General features: G+C 42.9%; 1 protein-coding gene across 7 annotated transcripts in view; it reads left to right on the top strand.

The window, feature by feature from the left end:
- The window catches only part of patj (PATJ crumbs cell polarity complex component), a 135,591-nt gene that overhangs the window by 42,761 nt on the left and 73,234 nt on the right, over positions 1-19,596 (top strand). For 6 of the 7 annotated variants that reach the window (XM_044198943.1, XM_044198936.1, XM_044198939.1 and 3 more), the window contains 11 exons: positions 397-603; positions 717-788; positions 9,812-10,126; positions 10,891-10,993; positions 11,712-11,775; positions 12,501-12,581; positions 12,662-12,733; positions 13,758-13,935; positions 14,789-14,899; positions 16,804-16,863; positions 17,299-17,398. In XM_044198943.1, the coding sequence (XP_044054878.1) occupies positions 397-603; positions 717-788; positions 9,812-10,126; positions 10,891-10,993; positions 11,712-11,775; positions 12,501-12,581; positions 12,662-12,733; positions 13,758-13,935; positions 14,789-14,899; positions 16,804-16,863; positions 17,299-17,398 (1,363 nt within the window). The remainder of the gene's footprint in view (positions 1-396; positions 604-716; positions 789-9,811; positions 10,127-10,890; positions 10,994-11,711; positions 11,776-12,500; positions 12,582-12,661; positions 12,734-13,757; positions 13,936-14,788; positions 14,900-16,803; positions 16,864-17,298; positions 17,399-19,596) is intronic. The other variant, XM_044198942.1, reaches the window with a different exon arrangement.

Genomic DNA, 19,596 nt, shown 5'->3' with positions numbered 1-19,596 from the left:
CAGGTTCGAAGGCAGAGATGTAGTCTGACGGATGTGGAGGATTGTTCTCAGGTTTTCAGCTCAGTAGTTCCCAAAGTGTGTGTCGAGGGCGCTGCAAGATTTGTTCATTTCCATCTTTTTTTGTGTGTGTGTTTTTAATAACACCACTTTTTATTTTTTTTAAATAAGGGGAAATTTACATTAACTACATTTTATGTTTTGATTCAAAATGTAAGAAATAAGACTGTCAGAGCAAACGAGTGAAGGATTTAGAAAGTGAACTTTAATGTGGTTTGATGCCATCTGCCTCCAGCTCCTCTGTAGCTCTTACAGAAGTTGAATTAATGTAAGTTGCTTCGGACGAAAGCGTCAAATGAATGTAATGTGATGGTGGTCTTTAACTCTCTCTCTCTTCAGGACCCTCTGGATCCCGGTCGGTGTGTGATGGTGATTCGTTCTCTGGTTCCTGGCAGTTCAGCAGAGCGTCACGGTGGTTTACTTCCTGGAGACCAGCTGGTGTCGGTCAACCAGACCCAGTTGGACCACCTCACCTTGGCCCAGGCCGTGGAGGTCCTGAAGACTGCCCCGCCTGGCACGGTCCACCTGGGCATCCGCAAGCCCCTGGTAGTAGATTTACACCTTCTAGTTTCTAATCACACACCGAGAAACTTCAGCGTGACCGTTTTCTCCAAAGTGCGGCTTCATGTGCTGATTTGAGTGTGATCTGATTTGTGCAGGTGGAGGGACCGGAGAGGAGAGCGGACAGCAGCCAGGTGTCTCTCAACAACACACAACTGCCTGTGCCAAAGGTAACGCACGCACGCACACACGTACATTTAACGTATGTGGATCCCCCTGTCCACATCCTTTTAATGTATTTTTGGTCTGGGTCTGTTACAGGACTGTAACTAACGATTAATTACATTACCGATTTATTTTCTCGATTAACCAGTGAATCGTTTTGTCTATAAAATGTATGTCTATGAAATGTGATCTATTTAGATAGCTTGTTTTATTCGACCAACAGCCAAAAATCCAAAAATATTCTGTTTACTATCATACGTGACAAAGAAAAGCCTCAAAGCTTCCTGACATTTGAGAGGCTGGAACCGGAAAATTTCATTTTTACTAGAAAAAAGGACCAAATTTTGACTAATCTATCGACTGATCGTTGCAGCTGTAGTCTGTTGTTCTTAGTTGTGGGGAAATCTTAACGCTGCAGTGATATTCCAGACGACAGTGTTTGTGTTTCCATCGGAGCGGAGGCTGTTACAGCACCAGATTAATGCTCATGTTCAACAGTAACACTACGGGGGTTTGCAAGTCTAAATACTTACGTACACATTTCAGCAGGGAAGTTCATTCTTGACCTCTGGATCAGTATGTGAGACAAAATAGTCTCAAATAAAGGTCCACTTACTGGCTTTTTTTTAGGGCTTTTGACTGCATATCACAGTCTTCATCAGCATCTCTCTCTGAGATGTTAATCAAGTCAATCCGGATTAATTGGACCATTAAATTTTTTTCGTCTTTCACATTGTCCACTCCCTCTCTGACTCGCTGTTCTCCCTCTTTCTCCTCCTTGCTGCCTCTTCCCTCTATCTCTCTTCATCTTCCACTGTTAAATCTCTCCCCTCTCTCTCTTTATCTCTTCCCTCTTAACTCATTTCACTTCAGTTTGCTTTATTGGTCTGGATATCAGATGAGCAGTGCTGCCAAGGCATTTGACTATAAAGAAAAATAAATGGAGAGATAAATAAATGTAAATAAATATGTGCAGCATGACAGGAATGGAGAGAAATGGATGCAGAGTTCAGAATGGATTTATCTCTGTGGAAACATCCGACATTTCCTGCTGTAAAACAAGACGATACAAAGACTGATAACTCGTGGAAGACAACCACTGATATGAGATATATATATATATATATATATATATATATATATATATATATATATAATATAATATAAAAAAAAAAGATCTTGGTCCTTCACCCTCCGCGGGTGGTCTCGTCCTTCGAGCTCGGGTCCTCTACCAGAGGCCTGGGAGCTTGAGGGTTCTGCGCAGTATCTTTGCTGTTCCCAGTACTGCGCTCTTCTGGACCGAGATGTCTGGTGTTCTTCCAGGGATCTGCTGTAGCCACTCCTCCAGTTTGGGGGTCACTGCCCAGAGTGCTCCGATGACCACGGGTACCACTGTCGCCTTCACCTTCCAGGCCTTCTCATGTTCCTTTTTCCTGATGTTGCCATCGCTTGGTGTCGCCACGTCAACCACAACGGCTTTCCTCTGCTGTTTGTCCACCACCACGATGTCAGGCTGGTTCGCCATTACCATTCTGTCAGTCTGGATCTGGAAGTCCCACAGGATCTTGGCTCGGTCGTTCTCTACCACCTTTGGAGGTGTTTCCCACTTTGACCTCAGGGTTTCCAGTCCATACTCCGTGCAGATGTTCCTGTACACTATGCCAGCTACTTGGTTATGGCGCTCCATGTGTGCTTTCCCTGCCAGCATCTTACACCCTGCAGTTATGTGCTGGATTGTCTCAGGGGCCTCTTTGCACAGCCTACACCTTGGGTCTTGTCTGGTGCGGTAGATCTGGGCCTCTATTGCTCTGGTGCTCAGGGCCTGCTCCTGTGCAGCCATGATGAGTGCCTCTGTGCTGTCCTTCAGTCCAGCCCGCTCTAGCCATTGGTAGGACTTCTTGATATCAGCCACTTCAGTTATGTTCCGGTGGTACATCCCGTGTAGGGGTTTGTCCTCCCATGATGGTCCCTCCTCCAGCACGTCTTCTTCTGTTCCCCATTGCCTGAGACATTCCCTGAGCACGTCATCTGTTGGGGCCTTATCTTGGATGTACTTGTGGATCTTGGATGTTTCATCCTGGATAGTGGCTCTCACACTCACTAGTCCACGGCCGCCTTCCTTACGGCTAGCGTACAGTCTCAGGGTGCTGGATTTGGGATGGAGCCCTCCATGCATGGTGAGGAGCTTTCGTGTCTTTTATTTATATATATATATATATATATATTCAGATATAAGCTTTTTGTTTTTTCACCTCAAAGTAGAGAAAGATGAAAAGAGAGGTGCCAAGCAAGAGAGTCAGTCAGTCACTACAGTACATACATTTATTGGTAGTTAGTAAAGAAAAACATTTACGTACTTTTACTGTTTTGTTCTAAAAGGAAACGATAGCAAAGAAATAGCAAATAGCAAGGAATTGTGGCCAAGATATGTACCAATATATATGCATATATACGCAAGATATGTATGTGGGATTTTACTTCTGTCTGTTAGTTTGAAGACACAGACTGGAAACATGGGGAGAATCGAGCCAAGGACGTTGCATGGGGCGGCTGTGGCTTGGAGGTAGAGCGGGTCACTAATCGGAAAGGTCTGCGGTTTCGATCCCGGCTTCCCCCAGCCCGCATGTCGAAGTGTCCTTGGGCAAGATACTGAAGCCCAAATTGCTCTCGAGGGCTGTGCCTTCGGTGTGTGAATGATTGAAAGGCGCTATACAAGTACAGTCCATTTACTTACAGGGTAAACGTCTGAACCACCAGGAGCTACCGTCAGTGGGACATTGTCAAAATAAACTTGCACTCTCTGTGATGGAGACACTGTTTCTAAATGACGTAATTTTTCCGTTTTCCAGCCGATATACACGTCGATACAGATATATCTGTGATAAGCTGAAACCAGCCAATAATATCAGCTATGTCAATACACTTTTCCTCAGTTACATACTGACTCTGAAGCATCCAGTGTCACTTTCACTCAGTTTAGAGAAGGAAACATTATCTTATGCATCTTTTTTCAAGGGTTTTATTCTGAAGCAGCAGCAGGAAGTGCATGCTGTAATGTTGGGAAACTCTGCAGGTTCGATTGGAGTACAGAGTAAGCGAAGTATGGAATATTTTGGCGTCATCCAAAAACGAAGATTTGATGAAGTTTGCGAAACAGTGGTGAGAAAATGGCAGAAAGCCTGTGCAGGTGGAAACAGGTGTTGCCTATAGAGGTAGATGGCTGCACCCCCAAAATCTAGTTTTTAGCCAAAGAGTTAATCGCCTTGTAAACGGCCACGTGGTGGTGCTTCCTGCACCAAAAACTCAGCCGTTCTTCTTTGGCTCATAGCTGAACTGTCCATGAAATCTGTTGAGTAGTTTTTGTGATATTCTGCTTACAGATGGACAAAAGGGACTGAAAGCACAATCTTTGTGTTGGTGATAAATCAGTGTATCATCTGCAGTCGGGCCTCCGGGTTTCTATAGGCACGTTTCTCTTCAGGAAGTCCTGATTTCTTTCTGTCTGTCTGTGTTTTATATCACCTCACCTCTGTCGTCTTTTCTCTCGTTCCTTCATCTCTCCTCTCTCTTTCACCTCTTTTCTCTATCATCTCTCTCCTCTTTCATCTCCTCCTCTCTTTCACCTTCTTTCACCCTCTCTCTCCTCTCCTTAATCTCTCCTCTCCCTCCTCTCTGTCTCTGTGAAGCTGCTGACTCAGCTGGATGGCTGGATGGTATAAAGTGCTCTATCAGCTCAACCAGCAGCATCTCTCTCTTAAGTGAGACGGGGGGGCGGAGAGGGTTGGGGGGTACTCTGAGGACACTTTGGTCCTCCAGCATCAGTACACTCAGTACTGCAGTACTCGCAGTAAATACTACTGCAGCACTGTTGAGTTGAGGACAGAAATGATCCTCCACAAAACTCACCTGCTGCTTTTATCCAACTATTCATAGTTCATTAAATAAAACCTCTCTTCAGTTTATTGTCTTTGCTTTACTGTAAAAGTAAAATCAGTAAATCATCAGTACGTTGTTTGGCAAAGCTAGCAGAGTGTGTCCTTTCTGCATCTGGAAATCTGCATCGAATGTAATTTCAGTTGACGGACGAATGTTTTTAGACCCCATGAAATCAGTTTAATTTCAAATATGTTCAAAATATCCACACAGCTGTTTGAAGAGACGAAGGCTTTGATTGGTTATCTGAAATCGAACTCCTGGAATGTTTCTCTTTTTAATTGTGTGCACAGAAATTATTATCTTGTGCATTTTTATCTTAATGTTTAGTACAGAAGTCTTATTTTGCGCTCTCAAGTTATTAAGATTCTTATCTAATGCACAGAAGATATAGATCTTAACAACTTGAATGCACAGGATGATGATGTGGGTGGTATTTATTTGTGTGTACAAGTTATCTTCTTGTGAATTATTATGTGCATTTTGTATGAAGGTCTGATATCTTGTGGGAACACGTTATTTTATGCACACAAGATAAAACAGTAAATTGAATGTGCAACATAATGTTTTGTGTGCAACATAATTTGTGATAATTACGTGTGAAGTGATTATCTTGCACAAGTGGCTAACTTGCATACGTTGTAACTGTCTTGAAATATCTTGTGCGCAAAGTTATTTTCCTTTTTTGCACAAGAGCCGTACCTTGTACACAAGAGATAATAAAGTGTATGCACAAGTTCTTCACCTCATCTGTATCACAAGATCTGTATCAGAATCCATGTGCTTTGCAGACAAGATAAAGATCTCATTAACTTTTAACACACAAGATAAAAAAAGTCGTCTTTCTGACTCTGTACTAAACATAATGTACCATTAATATCATCAGCAGACTTCCTCGTCTTCCTCTGTTCCGTCTTCAGCATCATTTCTACAGTTTTACCTGAAGTACCACTTTACCTGTGTACTCTGCTGTACTCTGTGTTACTTTCTGTCCTCCTGCTGTATCTGCTGCGGCCGTCCTCTGCGCTGCTGTTTTATTTCCTGTTTTATATGCAGCCCATTTGGCTGAAGAGGGTTTTTCACAGCCCACGGGTCTCTGATGGGTTTCCATAAAGACAGCCGGGTTGGCGCTGTCACTTCACCGCGGGATCGTTCTGTCACGCCAGCCCGCTGACCAGAGAGAGACCCCGTTACACATCCACTCCTCGTTAACTTTTAGAGGTCGTATGTAGAAGACGGCTGCGGGAATGAGCTGCTGCTGCTGTAGTTACAGGCTGCGATCACGTTATTCTGATCTTCTTTGTGCAGATAAAAAGCTGCTGCGACCACAGTTCAGACCGATTAGAACGGGATTACAGGAGAAATAACAACAAGCTTTACTGTCAGCAAACAGCACTGAGGTAGAACACAGTAACACCAACCGTCAACTTTACTGCCACTGGTTGTTGTAAAAGAAACGTCTGCTGCAGACACTGTTACTGTGTTGGTTTTATTGATTATTACCCACTTTGGACATCTGATTTCTGAAACGTTCATGTCTTCTTTAAATTCTAAACAGACGACGGCATGTGTTTAACACAGCTGATTTCAGCTGAAGAAACCTGATTTAATGTTGACGTTTAAAGCCTGATCCAGATTTCTGAAAGGTTCTTCAAGTTTGTGAATTGGCATGACAAAGACATCATCAGTGATGGCTGTGTATTGTTGTATTCAAAATGACACCGACTCCGAATGACACCGAAATGGAACAAAAAGGAAACTAACTTTCTTATAAATGGCCGTATGTAGGCAGTTTACACACAGGTGCTGAAGTCTGTCCTCTCCCCCGTCAGTCCAAAATATTAACCATGTTACTGGATGAAAAGTGTGATAGAAAGTACAGGGAAAACGTATATCTGGGGATTTAGAGTGACAGCTTAAGGCAACTCGTGTAAACTATGATGCAAACACATGATCAGATTTCCCGCTTTAAACTGATTTCTGCCAAAGCAACGCAAAACTGTTTAACTCTGGATGGTAATGGTGGTTGGTTGGTTCGACACTTTGGTCCAGACTGAAATATCTCACCAACTACTGGCTCAAACGTTCATGTTCCCCATTAATAATGACTTTTGTGATCCTCTGACTTTTCATTTAGTGCCACCAACAGGTCAAAGTGTCCACTTGTCCGTCACTTCAGTTCATGATAAAATACCTCTAAAGCCATCGGTGTCATAAATATGCCTTTTGAAAGCCACGTGTTCTGGCTCCTTTGGTCTTTTAAGAGTCAGAATCTTTTTGCTCAGTTTCTCAAACTACATTTGGATCGGTTCTTTTTTAACGTACAAACTTGTATTTTGTTGGATATTTGATCATGTATAAGTAACGGTAACTCTTCATTATGGAAATGAAATTGTGATAATTGCATCAACATACTATGTTTTCTCAGTAACCTGCATGTTATCTTTTAAACTCGTTATTATATCAACACTCTTTCATTATAAATCTAAGACAGCAGCCGTTTGTATTTGTTTGGGGTTCACCCTGAAACGTCTTGGTCCTGATCCAGGTCCTGATCCAGCTGCCTGTCAATAAGCTGCACCTTTGCAGGTTTGGGCTTAAGGACTTGTTGCTCTGACAACAGGTCCAGATGAATTTTAAACCAGCTTCGAAGAACCAAATAATCCAGACTCAGGTGCAGATTGAGTCTAAAACATAACCAGGCACAACTAATCACCAATTATCATTTATCGACATTTTAATACTTGGACAGTAGATGCCACTTGTGCAGTAAAAGAAGTCCAGATCACTAAGCAGTCTGTTTGAGAGCTACATGATCTTGCATGTATCCTTCAGCCCTACAGGCAGTGTAGTTTGTGAGTTCGAACCCACGGCGGAAGCGGCACGCTGCGCACTGTGACGCTCTGCAGAGAGTCTGAACCAGCCGACTCGTCATCTCTGCTGTCCTCATCGCCTAATGGCAGAGATATTAAATGACAGCGTCTTTAAATCTTATGAATATGAGGCCAGGCAGTCACGGCCAATACACATCAGTCTGCAGAACATCCTGTTAGCGTTATGAGCTCTCTGCCGCTGCCTCCGTCTGCTCCTCACCTCCATTATATGGCCGTGATGGGCCGGCTTCCCAGGCCCAAATTAAAAGAAGAGGAACAGAGTCCTTGACGATGAGGCTTCGTCGATGGAAATTAGCCTAAGTGTTGTCATTAATATTTCCCAGCGCGGACTAATGTCTGCATCGTAATGTTAAGAACAGGATATCCCCTCAGTATCTGCTGAGGAAGGCTCTTTGGGGAGTTGGAGAAAACCTTTATGTGTTCAGAGATGAAGGCTAATGTTCAAAGTAAGTCAAGTTTTAGATTTAGTGTGAGCTGCGGTTTTACAGTTGAGTTTCTTCACTGAGGAGACGAGCTGAAGGCAGACAGGATCCTACAGTTTGACTGATTTAATGAGTCTTTTCAGGTTGTCCAAAAAATATAAAGACCCAGACCCACTGGACTGATGAGTGACAGAATGGATTTTCTTTTTATCTTTTTGACTTTGTCCCAAATTTAGTTCTCAGATCTCCTCTGCCTCAGTATCAAAGTAATGTTCTTCGTGTTTTCCAGATTTAAATTTAAAGTATTTGGAAGAAGAAGAAGGCCCCTTTTTACACACAAACCCAGTGTTTGACGTGGGATAGTGAACATTGATTCACATGGTTGGCCTGTATATTAAAAGTCATCTTTCAAATATATCAAATTGGTGTTTTAAAGTAGCACAAAACAAACTGGCGAGAGTCACGTTGGCGGGTGTCAGTGTTCGCTGGCTCTTAGCCGGACTGAGCTCGTCATATTCACTTGAATATGGGTTGTGGTATTTTACGTGGAAGTGCTCCAGCTGCTTTTACAGATTATTTTAAGAAGGTGAGGAAACGCATAGTCGTAACACCAGATCCAGTGTAGCATATTTAAATCTTTAAAGTCTAAGATAGTACAGACTCTTTTCTGCACGTTGGATCTCAACAACTATCAGATGGATTGCGATGAAACGTGCTTCATCGTTCATGAACTGTAATAACTCTGCTGATCCTCTGACTTTCCATCTAGCGCCACCATCAGGTCGACATGTTAGCGCGTCCAACACTTTGGTTTCTGACCAAACACCTGCAGAGCTGATGGCGTTCCCATCAGCCTCAGCTGTGCTTTATTTACTGCTAATTAGCTAATGTTAGCATGCTAATACGCTAAACTAAGATGGTGAACATGGTGAACATTACACATGCTAAACATCAGCCTGTTAGAGGACAGTGAGCATGTTAGCATGCTGATGTTAGCATTTAGCCCAAAGCACTGCTGTGCTGAGTCCAGCCTCACAGAGCTGCTACCATGACTGTAGACTCTTAGTCTTGTTAATTAATTGATACTTGCATTTTTTTTTTTTACATTATCTTACAACCTTTGATGTCTCATACTTTCTAACGAGTGTCCTTCCTAAAAATAACATATCGATTGCTCCTATGATTACATTTTCTTGTTATTTTTAGTTCTTATTTTCTAATATATCTTTCTGACAGACATTGAATCCCTGTCTTATTAATCTTTAATAAAGAGTGGTGGACTATGGAAGCACCAGCGACCACGACAGAAATAAGTCCAGGACTTTATTATTCTGCCCCTTACAACATCTCATATAGTGGATTTTAACAATATATTAAAATGTTGTCAGTGGACCAAAACATCAAACACAGCTCTGATAACGTCGAATACTACACCTTAACATTTAAAATACCAAAAGTCTGTCTTTGGTAATTACATTATTATCTTCACAGTGTGATTCTGCTGAAAGACACACAAGTTGTCATCAAATTGAATTAGTTATTACCTACATCTTCCCGTTTGATCTGGAAGAACTCGATTTTAGGATTTATTGATTCAAAACTTCAATTGAAACTTTATTCTAAACTTTTTTACTTTGGGCTTTTTGAAGAGCATTTTACCCTTCAGGTCAGCTCTCGCTTGTGTTCCTTCATCTTCTTCATCATTATTTTTAAGCCACTGTCTTGCTGCTGTGACCTTTGACCTTCTTACTGTTGTTCCACTGTTGTGTTTTGTTTCAGGGTTTCGGTGACGGCTCCATCCTGCCAGAAGACCTTCGACAAGAAGAAGAGGAAGATGAGCCGGAGCTGATCCTGGATGGTGGTCTGCCTCGCTACACCTCCTCCTCTCTGATCTCTGACCTCCTGCCTGTGGTGGAGGGCAGGGAGATGATTGTGGACGAGGAGGTGGAGGGAGAGAAGGAGGAGGAGGAGGAGGAGGAGGTGAAGACGCAGGAGAAAGTCGAGGAGAGCACAGGCTCCCTCCCCAGGAAACCTCCTCCTTCATGGGAGGAGTGGAAGCTTACCTCCTCCGGCCGGTCCAGAGGAGCAGAGGAGGTGAGGGCGTGGAGCTCTGCATGTAGACAAATGTAAAGCGATAATATACTATAAATTGTGGCCTTTATTTACCTCAACTGCAGAGAGAACCATATTAGAGACAGACCTTTAATTTCTAATTTCCCTGTTTGTTTTATATTTGATACCTTATTTCCTGAATTAAAAGCCGGGTCTCTAATACAGGCCGCAGGAAAAAAACAAGGGTGGATAAACACCTGGTGTCGGTTATTTGATGTGCTGCCAACTAAGCATAATGTATATTTCCATTTAATGTAATAAATTCGACAATAAGCTGTATTTGTGCTATTTTCAACACTTTGTTGTTCTTGATTACTCATCTAAAGTGTTATTGTTGCAGTTTGGTCGCTGCGGGCGTTAATGTCCCAGCCGAGCTGTATTTTGTAGTAACATACAAGTGCCTCAAGATGGCGGTAGCTACATTTGAAGTACCGTATGGGAACCGTGAAAGTCAAATTTCCACAACACAATCCTGCAAATGTTTCACAATAAAAGCGTTGTTAGGAAATGAATGGATTCTGTCCACTGAAATGTTAGAGGGCTTTTAATTTTAAATGTATACAGGAAGTGTTGTGAGCACAGTGGTGAGTATGACGTGAGACATTATACCACATTGTTAATATTTTGACTTCGCCTTTATTTGAGAAACAGTAAAGCATTGGTACCATTCAATTCTCCAATATTGCAATTTAATATGACATTTTTTTGTGATTTTTAGTTATTGTTTGACTGTTTTTTCCTCCCAGACTTGGAGAAGAGAGAAGCAGGAGGAGCTCAGAGACAGAGAGGAGGAAGACCTGCAGATATCAGACCATGAAAGCATCGTGTCTGTCGGAAACCTGATTCTGGGTGAGAAAGAGAACCTGAATCTTTTTAAAATCATACAGTTTTTCACAGTGAAAAGGGTGAAGGTGATATTCTGGTGGTTTTAAAATACATACATAAATAAAATACTTCACAATACACAAGAACTAAAATTTAAATATCCAACTAAAAGAACCTAAATTTATGTGATATGGATTTACAAAGACAAAAAATACAAGTAATTAAAATAAAACTGAGTGTGTAGATTCATTCTCGACTTGGACACACATCGTGCCTAACTATTCCCCGAGCTTTCAACCCTATCCCACACCCTTCTTCGGCGAGCCAAGTCCTGTGCTCAGGTCACAAGCTCCATTCACTGAAGAAAACCGTGAGATGTGGTTGAAAGCGCTGTTAATAGCTGCGGTAAGTAAGTGGACCTCGCGTTTTAGAATATTTACCCCAAATAAACAAACAATCAGGATGAAAATCTGATTTAAAAACAAGCATTTTGTGTTATTTTCAATAATACAAACAGATTACAACGACAAAATAACTGATTTGCAGATCACAGAAAAGTATTTTGTTAAGAATGCTTTTTTGTGACCGCAGATTAATTATGTCTGTGTGACGTGTCGGCTTTGTGGTCGAGGCTTCAAATGACGTGACGCTACACAGTGCAGCAGGTGTGTGTTTGACGTCCTGCACTAACTTACTGTGTGTGTGTGTGTGTGTGTGTGTGTGTGTGTGTGTGTGTGTGCAGGTATTCCAGACTCCAGAGACAGTGAAGCAGACTCTGAACTCACTCTGACCGACACCGACACAGAGTCAGTATCTACTGCGCCTCCACAGCCACCATCATCACCTTCTCCTCTTCCTCCTCTGTCTCTTCACCTATAAAATCATCCGCTCTTACTTTTCCTCCATCGCCTCATATTTGTTGTCCTTGTCCTCCTCCCTCACCTCCTCTCCGTCTCCTCCTCTGTTCCTGGTGCTTTCACGGTCCTCTGTCGCCCTCTTCTGGTTACAGTTGTTATAGTATGCTGGTACTGTATGTGTTTCAAGCAGCCATCTGATTCGCTGACATCAGTCTGGTTTTTCCTTGATGAATAAATTAAAGATCACTGTTCCATTTTAATTTGTAAAATGATCTGAATTTCACTGGCAAAAGTCTTAATACTGACACATCTTTATTTATTATCTTTATTTTTAAGGTTTTTAATCACTCATTTTCCCACATTTTGTTTTTGCCATATTTTTTATGGCTGCACAATCTGATTGGTTTCCCTAATATTCAGCCTGACAGATTTGATATCTTTGGAAGCTTTGGGATCTCTGAGTCTGAACAATATGACTATGAGGTTAATAAAGATGAACTTACTTTTCCAAATTATATTTCCCATCTTGTTGGCTCATTCATTCATTCTGTTCCCAGTTCTGATATTTCCGTCGTGAACGTGACGAGACAGGAAGTTTGAGAGATTAAAAACACAAGAAGTTGTTTTGCTGTGAGTTTGATGAGTGAGACGTCCTCTGTTTTCTTTCTGTGGAGGTCTGTCAGGATGATTGACACAGAGAGAAGGAAGAGGCGGAGCCAGGCAGGAGCCTCTCTACCAATCAGAGAAGGCCACAGGTAGGAGACCTGCTTCACAACTCCAGCTAGTTACAACAACCACTGCAGAAACCTGTAGCTAACTGTGTGTGTGTTCACAGTGATCTTCCTGAGAGAGAGGAGGGGGAGGGAGAGGAAACTCCTGCCTTCAGTCACTGGGGACCCCCCCGCAGGTAAGACACACACACACACACATAACTGACATGGCATTTCAGCAGGTGTGTGTGTGTGTGATGCAGTTGTACAAATCCTCCCAGTGATCCAGATTGGGTCAGTTTTTCCAGAGAAGCCATCTTTTCAGGCTCAAATGGTTCCAGATTCTTGCTCAGTGTTTTACCTCAAAGCCTCGGTGGAATTTTTGAACGAGGCGACCAAACATCTTGAGCTTTTGACATGAAATCCAGCAGGTGTTTGAGGACTTTGAAGCCTTAAAGGCGGGTTCCAGCTTGTCACGAACGGCAAGTCTTTTTTAGCCAGATGCTTAATGAAGACAGCAGGGGCCGTTTTGAGAGTAAAACTGAGTTCCATCTCAATGCTGGGGCGACAAGCATTCAAAAATATATACATCAAAAATATCCGAAAGAGGTCAAAACTCCAGCAGCACTTGTAGTATATCAAGCAACTTTGTCTGACCTGCACGTTTCGGCTTGTGGCCTTCATCGGGCTCCTCATAAACACATCAGAAAGGACATTTAAATAAAAAAATATATATTTAAAAGGTTAAAATATAAAAGACAACCAATCATATATGCACACATATCAGCCAATGGGGCACCCACACATAGACCTTTTAACAATTTTTAACCTATTTAAATGTTCTTTGTTATGTGTTTTATGAGGGCGCCGACGAAGGCCACAAGCTGAAACGCACAGGTCTCACAGTGACGTTGTTCTGGAGTTTTGAGCTCTTCACAGGTTGAAAAGTCTGAAGTTGTGCCAGAAATCCCGACTCTGTATCGGAAATATTTGGCCTCACGTGTCGTCCTAATGGGCCGCTATCTTCAAAATGGCCCCCCGCTGTATTCAGGCCACCAAGGCTGTGTCACCGAGTGGTGTCATGACTGAGATGGATCTCCAGAAATATGAAGGATTATTAATGTGTTTCTATCCCACGTTTGGTGTTTTAGTGGTGATATGTGCCTTTCTGAGCGTTGGGGGCAGTATATGGGGGTAACAAACAGTCTTTCTGCCCTGCAGGGTGGAGGTGTGGCCTGAGGAGGGTCAGTCTTTGGGTCTGAGCATCGTGGGAGGTCGTCATGTCATCAAGCGTCTGAGGAACGGAGAGGAGCTGAAGGGAATCTTCATCAAACAGGTTTTGCCAAACAGTCCTGCTGCCAAAACTCAGTGTCTGAAGACCGGAGACAAGATTCTGGAGGTAGGGCTGGGTCTAATACCTGGGTCGACAGCTACAGTACATGCATGCGCTTCTGGTGTCACTCTGAATATAAACTGAACTCACCTGTCGGTGTCACTGAAAACCATCGAGGGAAAAATCCTCAGATGGAGAGTTAAAGAGCCTGCTGTTAGGCCTTTATGTCCCAGCAGTGTTGAATCCCGCCACTGTTCCCCAGGTGAAGGACAAGAGACTCACCTTTTTCAGAAACATGGTGTGATTTTAATATTCATCAAATAAAAAAAAAAAGCTAATAAAAAGTTCATCTCTAGGGTTCAGAGATTGATAAAAAGCTAAGTCACCGTCAGACGACAGCCGATGGGTTTCCAGGGTTGCCTTTCGGCCAACGCGTTCCGCCTCTTTTGCTCTCCACACCGACTGTTTACCTGCGTGCAACCAAAGGCCGCTCAAACATGGCTGGTCGATACTACTCGGACTACAAACGGAAACCAGAATTGTTGTGAAACCAAAATCCTGTCCCTTGCCTACAGCTTGTGCAGATATGTTTGTTAGTAGGAATATAACCCGACAAAAGAACTTGTCATTGTCTGGAATCTCATCTAAATCCTGAAATTATGCATTTTAAAACTTATTTAGTAGTGAAATAAGTGTTGAACGATAAAAGAGCCTTCAGAGGAGAAACGTGATGCTTTAGATTTGATGGATGTTTTATTTCCTTTAGAACAGGTCGCTCTGTGTACAGCGTCACACCTGAGACAGGGGACAAAGTGTTTGGCTTCCTATCTCTTCACTGTCTCTTCGTGTGTGTGTGTGTGTGTGTGTGTGTGTGTGTGTGTGTGTGTGTGTGTGTGTGTGTGTGTGTGTGTGTGTGCAGGTGTCAGGTGTTGACCTACAAGCCGCCAGTCATGAAGAGGCGGTCAGTGCCATCAAATCAGCTCCGAGTCCCGTCGTCTTCGTCGTCCAGAGCCTGTCAGCTACTCCACGGGTACGAACACACTCACTAAAGCCCCGTTCAGACGGGGTTAACATCGCAGGGGGAGGTGGGGAATATATAATAATATAATAATAAAACTTTATTTATACAGCACTTATCAAAACAAAGTACAAAGTGCTTCACAACAAGAGAAATTAAACACCACAGAGAATGATGAAATAAAATAAGCAGCCAGTTCAGGTAAAATCAGGATCTGCTTTCTGATAAAAATGTGTTTTGAGACGAGACTTAAACGAAGACTCTGACTCAGACAGCCTGATGTCTTCGGGCAGGTTGATCCAGAGCCTCGGGGCCCTGATGGCCAAAGCTCTGTCCCCCTTAGTTTCCATCCTGGACTCAGGAACAGACAGGAGACCCCTGCCCGAAGATCTCAGACTACGTGAAGGTTCATAAGGGATTACAAGGTCTAAAATACAGTCTGGAGCCATGAAGAGCCTTAAAAGTAATCAACAAGATCTTAAAGTCAATCCTGAAACCAACAGGGAGCCGATGTAAAGAGGCTGAACCAGCTGTGATGTGGTCGCACCTCTGGGTCCCGGTTTACAGCCGAGCAGCTGAGTCCTGTACAGTCTGCAGTCTGTCAGAGTTTTTAGATTAAGACGAGTGAACAGGCTGTTACAGTAATCGAGGCGTGAGGAGATAAAAGCATGTACAACAGTTTCTGCATCACTAAGATTTAAAATAGATCGGATTTTTGCAATGTTTCTGAGGTGATAGAAACCTGATTGGACAAGCTTAGTGATATGTTGCTCAAAACATAAATTGCTATCAAACAGGACACCAAGGTTTCCTGCAACAGGCTTGATGTGTTGCGACAGGTTGCCAGTAGATGGCAGTGTTGGTTTAGTGACGTGTCGGGGCCCAATAACAAGGATTTCAGTTTTATTTGAGTTGAGCTGAAGAAGGGGAATGAATCTGTACTCGTCTGTAATTTAACTCATTGTTCCGGACAGAATTTTAACCCTGGTGAAATGACGGGATCTGGTCTGTATCAGACATGGACGTTCAGCAGGACAAAGACTAAAGAGAAACAAAAGCCTCCCCGGGGGGGCCGGAGAGCTGAAGGGGAGGCAACGACACTGCAGGAGGTGAATCTGAGTCAAACATCGCACTCCTTCTCAGAGTCGTAACTCCGTCAGATCTGAACTCACAGACATGAAACATGCACACATCGAATCGTTCAGTGTGACTCGCACTTCCAGAGGACGTCATCGTCTCTGACGTCCGTCCAGAATAAACCTCCAGAAACCAGCTGAGACGCCAGAGAAGAAAGCGGCTGCAGAACCTGCCTGAGAATCCTGCTGTTTCTAAGTTTCCTTCAGTCTCACAGTGATCCAGAGACAGCTGTCTGTCCGTCCACGGGTCCACTGCAGACAGGAGCTGCTGACTGCTGGTTCGGCTTTAATGGGACAGTTTGCCTAAATGTGAACAGATACAGGCTAAAAAACGGGGGCTGTAAAGAGAATAATAGTACCTATCTGTAGCTGACAGCACATCTGATGAGCTTTTACGGGGTCTTGCTCTCCTGACGGCCTTAATTTGTTCCATCGTACGCCTGTATGTTGGTGTTAACATGTTTCCATTTATCAGATTAGCAACAACATTTTGGACTTCCTCTACTTTCACACAAAAGTCAAATTCACACTGAACTGATTAGAAAAAATACAAGGGCGTCGCTCCGGGATTTAATCGACGAGAGGACCAGCGGGTCAGAGAAACAGGAGGTAACTGTGGGGGAGAGAGAAGTGTCCCCCACATACGAGCTTCCGGACAGGATTCAAATCACTGACCAGAGCAGGCAATGTTGAAATCACCCCACCTCCCCAACAGACAAACATATAATGTAAATCTGGTACACACTTGAGTCTCACAGTCTGTGTGTGTGTGTGTTTCAGCCTGTGTCTCTAACAGCTTCCAGCTACAATAAACACAAAGCACAGAGAGCGGCGTCTCCGGTAAGAACTGGAATTACCTCACATTTGGGTTACGTGTTCGAGAGACACGGGGTTTTTTATTTAACTGTAAAAGTTGTACGTTTTTCTACTCCAAAAATCCAAAAACACACCAACTCCATGAGCTCCTGTGGGAAGACGGATATATGTCACAACATCTCCTCTCTCTCCTCTTCTTTCTCTTTTTTCTTCACCGACTAAAAAAAAACAGGCTGACATTGTTTTTGGAAGTCTAACCTTTCTATTAACATCAAACTGTGAGTCCTGTAGACTCCAGCAGAGGGCAGCACAGCCTCAGCTCATTGGACTGACTGTACTCATCCCTCTCTCAGTGTGACACAAACTAAAAATACTCACTAATAGTTTGACTCCTCATCTTTTGATATATTCCACAGACAGTGACCCAGTTTGTTTGTTTGTTTGTTTCCACCTCTACAGCAACCAGGTGCAGCCCCGCCCCCTCTGAGACAGCCCCCGCCCTACAGACCTCCCAACCAATCGGAGCAGGAGCTGAACCCTGACCTGGAGCAGGCCAAAGGTCAGTAACACAGACACACATACAAAACGTTCTGCTCTCAGGGTGCAACAACCAAACGGATAAAACACGAAGAGCGTCACGAGCAGCTCCACTCTGTCAGGAGTTCAAACTGATCCTTTTCACTCTCAATCTTCCTGCAACGTAAACGCCAAACGTCTCCGAAGAGGAAGAAACAACACAACACTCCTCCGTCAGTCCAAACACAACCTGCACCCACACGACACCCAGTTAGAGCGGATCGGCCCTTTATTTCTCAGGTTCAGCAAAACATTCAGGATTTCTGCTCTCAGGACCGAGACGTCCGTCAGTCCATCCAGCACTGTCGTCCGTGTCAAAATACCTCAACTACGGCTCAGATTTCCATGAAATTTGATGTGGGTATTCCCGATTAGCCCCGTCATTAAGACAAAATGTACAGTTTTACCTCCACTACTGATAAAGCCGTTCGTGTTCGTGCGTGCCAGAGTGTTATGGAGGCTCTGTTGCTCTGCTGGCTGTAGGGATGGAGCTGAACTGCATTCCTACACTTTAAAGGTGGTGGAGATACCACCAAGACTGTTTCTGATGCCTGTAATGATTGTACACAGTGACAAGACAACATTCCCATCATCATCAATAATTTTATTTGTATTTTGTGATCTATAAGCTCTCTCCAGTGCAAACCTTTTCGTTGTCGCTAAATCACAAAGTGAGTTAATGAAAGGAAAGACTTTATTTTGGGTTTATAATGGACGTGCAACACTCGCACCCTGATAATGTGCGACTCAGCCTTTTAAATCTGCGGTAACTACAAAAAACACGCAAAGGCCGCTGACGGGACAGCTGAAGAGGGCTGTATCAAAGCGGCGTTTAGTTAGTGATTTTTCCCTAGCTGTTATCTGTAAGTGGAAAAACATCCATTTTGATGAACTGCCATTTTGGTTATTCAGTATGTTCTTCCATAACTAAAGGAGGCAGCAGCTAAATCAATTCATGATGGAGAAAACTCCTCCTAAAGGAAGCAGATCTCAATAGCTGCCGTCTCAGCGTTTCATGTGATTTGGTGGTTAAGCTACCCTTTAAATCACGTACTTATATGTATTAAATGGTAAATTAATTTATTACATTCATTTCAATATTGATACATTGATGGTAGTCGGGCAGACAGACATCTAGCAAAGCAGAGATACATTTAATTCCTGCAAGCTTAGACTGTCAATAATCAAAATAAAGTTTATTTTCTTAAGAAAAGCCGAGACAACACTGACTTTAAACGCTTTTTTCTCTACTTCACTGCTTCTGTAGTTGCTGCTCTTCGCCTCGTCTGTCTGCTGAGGAATGAAAAAGTAAAAATGTGCCTCATGGCTCGTAAGAATAGAGGTTTGTTCACAGTGTGGCTGTAATGAACGCTGCAGCCTGTAGGGGGCGCTTGTAGCACTGTAGCCTCTCATAACTGTTATGCTTTATTGATAAATGATCGGCTGTAACTGGAGTTTCTTCTCTGCTGGACTCCGCAGTAGTCGGGTTAATGGAGCTTCTGGCAGCGTTTTGGCTAAAACCAACTCATTAACTTTGCTGCTGGCAGCCTCACACACACACACACACACACACACACACACACACACACACACACACACACACACACACACTACCTATAAACAATTACAGTTTGATTTATCAGTACCTCATAATGCAGCACAGCCTGCCCCATCTTCTTCTACTCTTCATAAAATGTTCCTCCTCTCTCAGTCTGTTCTTCCATCTCGTCTGCGGCTTTATTTACATTAACTTCAGCTGCTTATAAATCATGATATTAATGTTTATAGATACTAGTAATTTCCCAGTAATGTTTTTTTTTTTTTTACCCCGAACGAGTCATTTGACTTTGTGTTGATCCAGGGTCAGGTCCAGTATTTATATTGTCCCAAATAAAAGATAGATTTGCTCTGCCTCACAAAGTGGCTTAAATTTCGAGTGTGAAAGTTCGTTCTTGACCTCAGTTAGTAGTTTAGTAAGTCGACCGTGTGTAAAGATTATTTTCTCAAACTCTTTAAATAGTTCTCATTACATTTTTCTGTCAAAGTAACAAGTTAAAGAAATAATAAGAATATCCAAAGCGATTTCAAGTATTAAAACACTGAGCAACATGATGGTTAATCAGTTTATTGACAAAATAATCAACAGATTCATTGAAAATTGAATAATAATAATAATAATAA

This window comes from Siniperca chuatsi, linkage group LG6 (genome assembly GCF_020085105.1).
Source record: "Siniperca chuatsi isolate FFG_IHB_CAS linkage group LG6, ASM2008510v1, whole genome shotgun sequence".
Taxonomy (NCBI): Eukaryota; Metazoa; Chordata; class Actinopteri; order Centrarchiformes; family Sinipercidae; genus Siniperca; species Siniperca chuatsi.
This window is presented reverse-complemented; position numbering and strand designations above follow the sequence as displayed.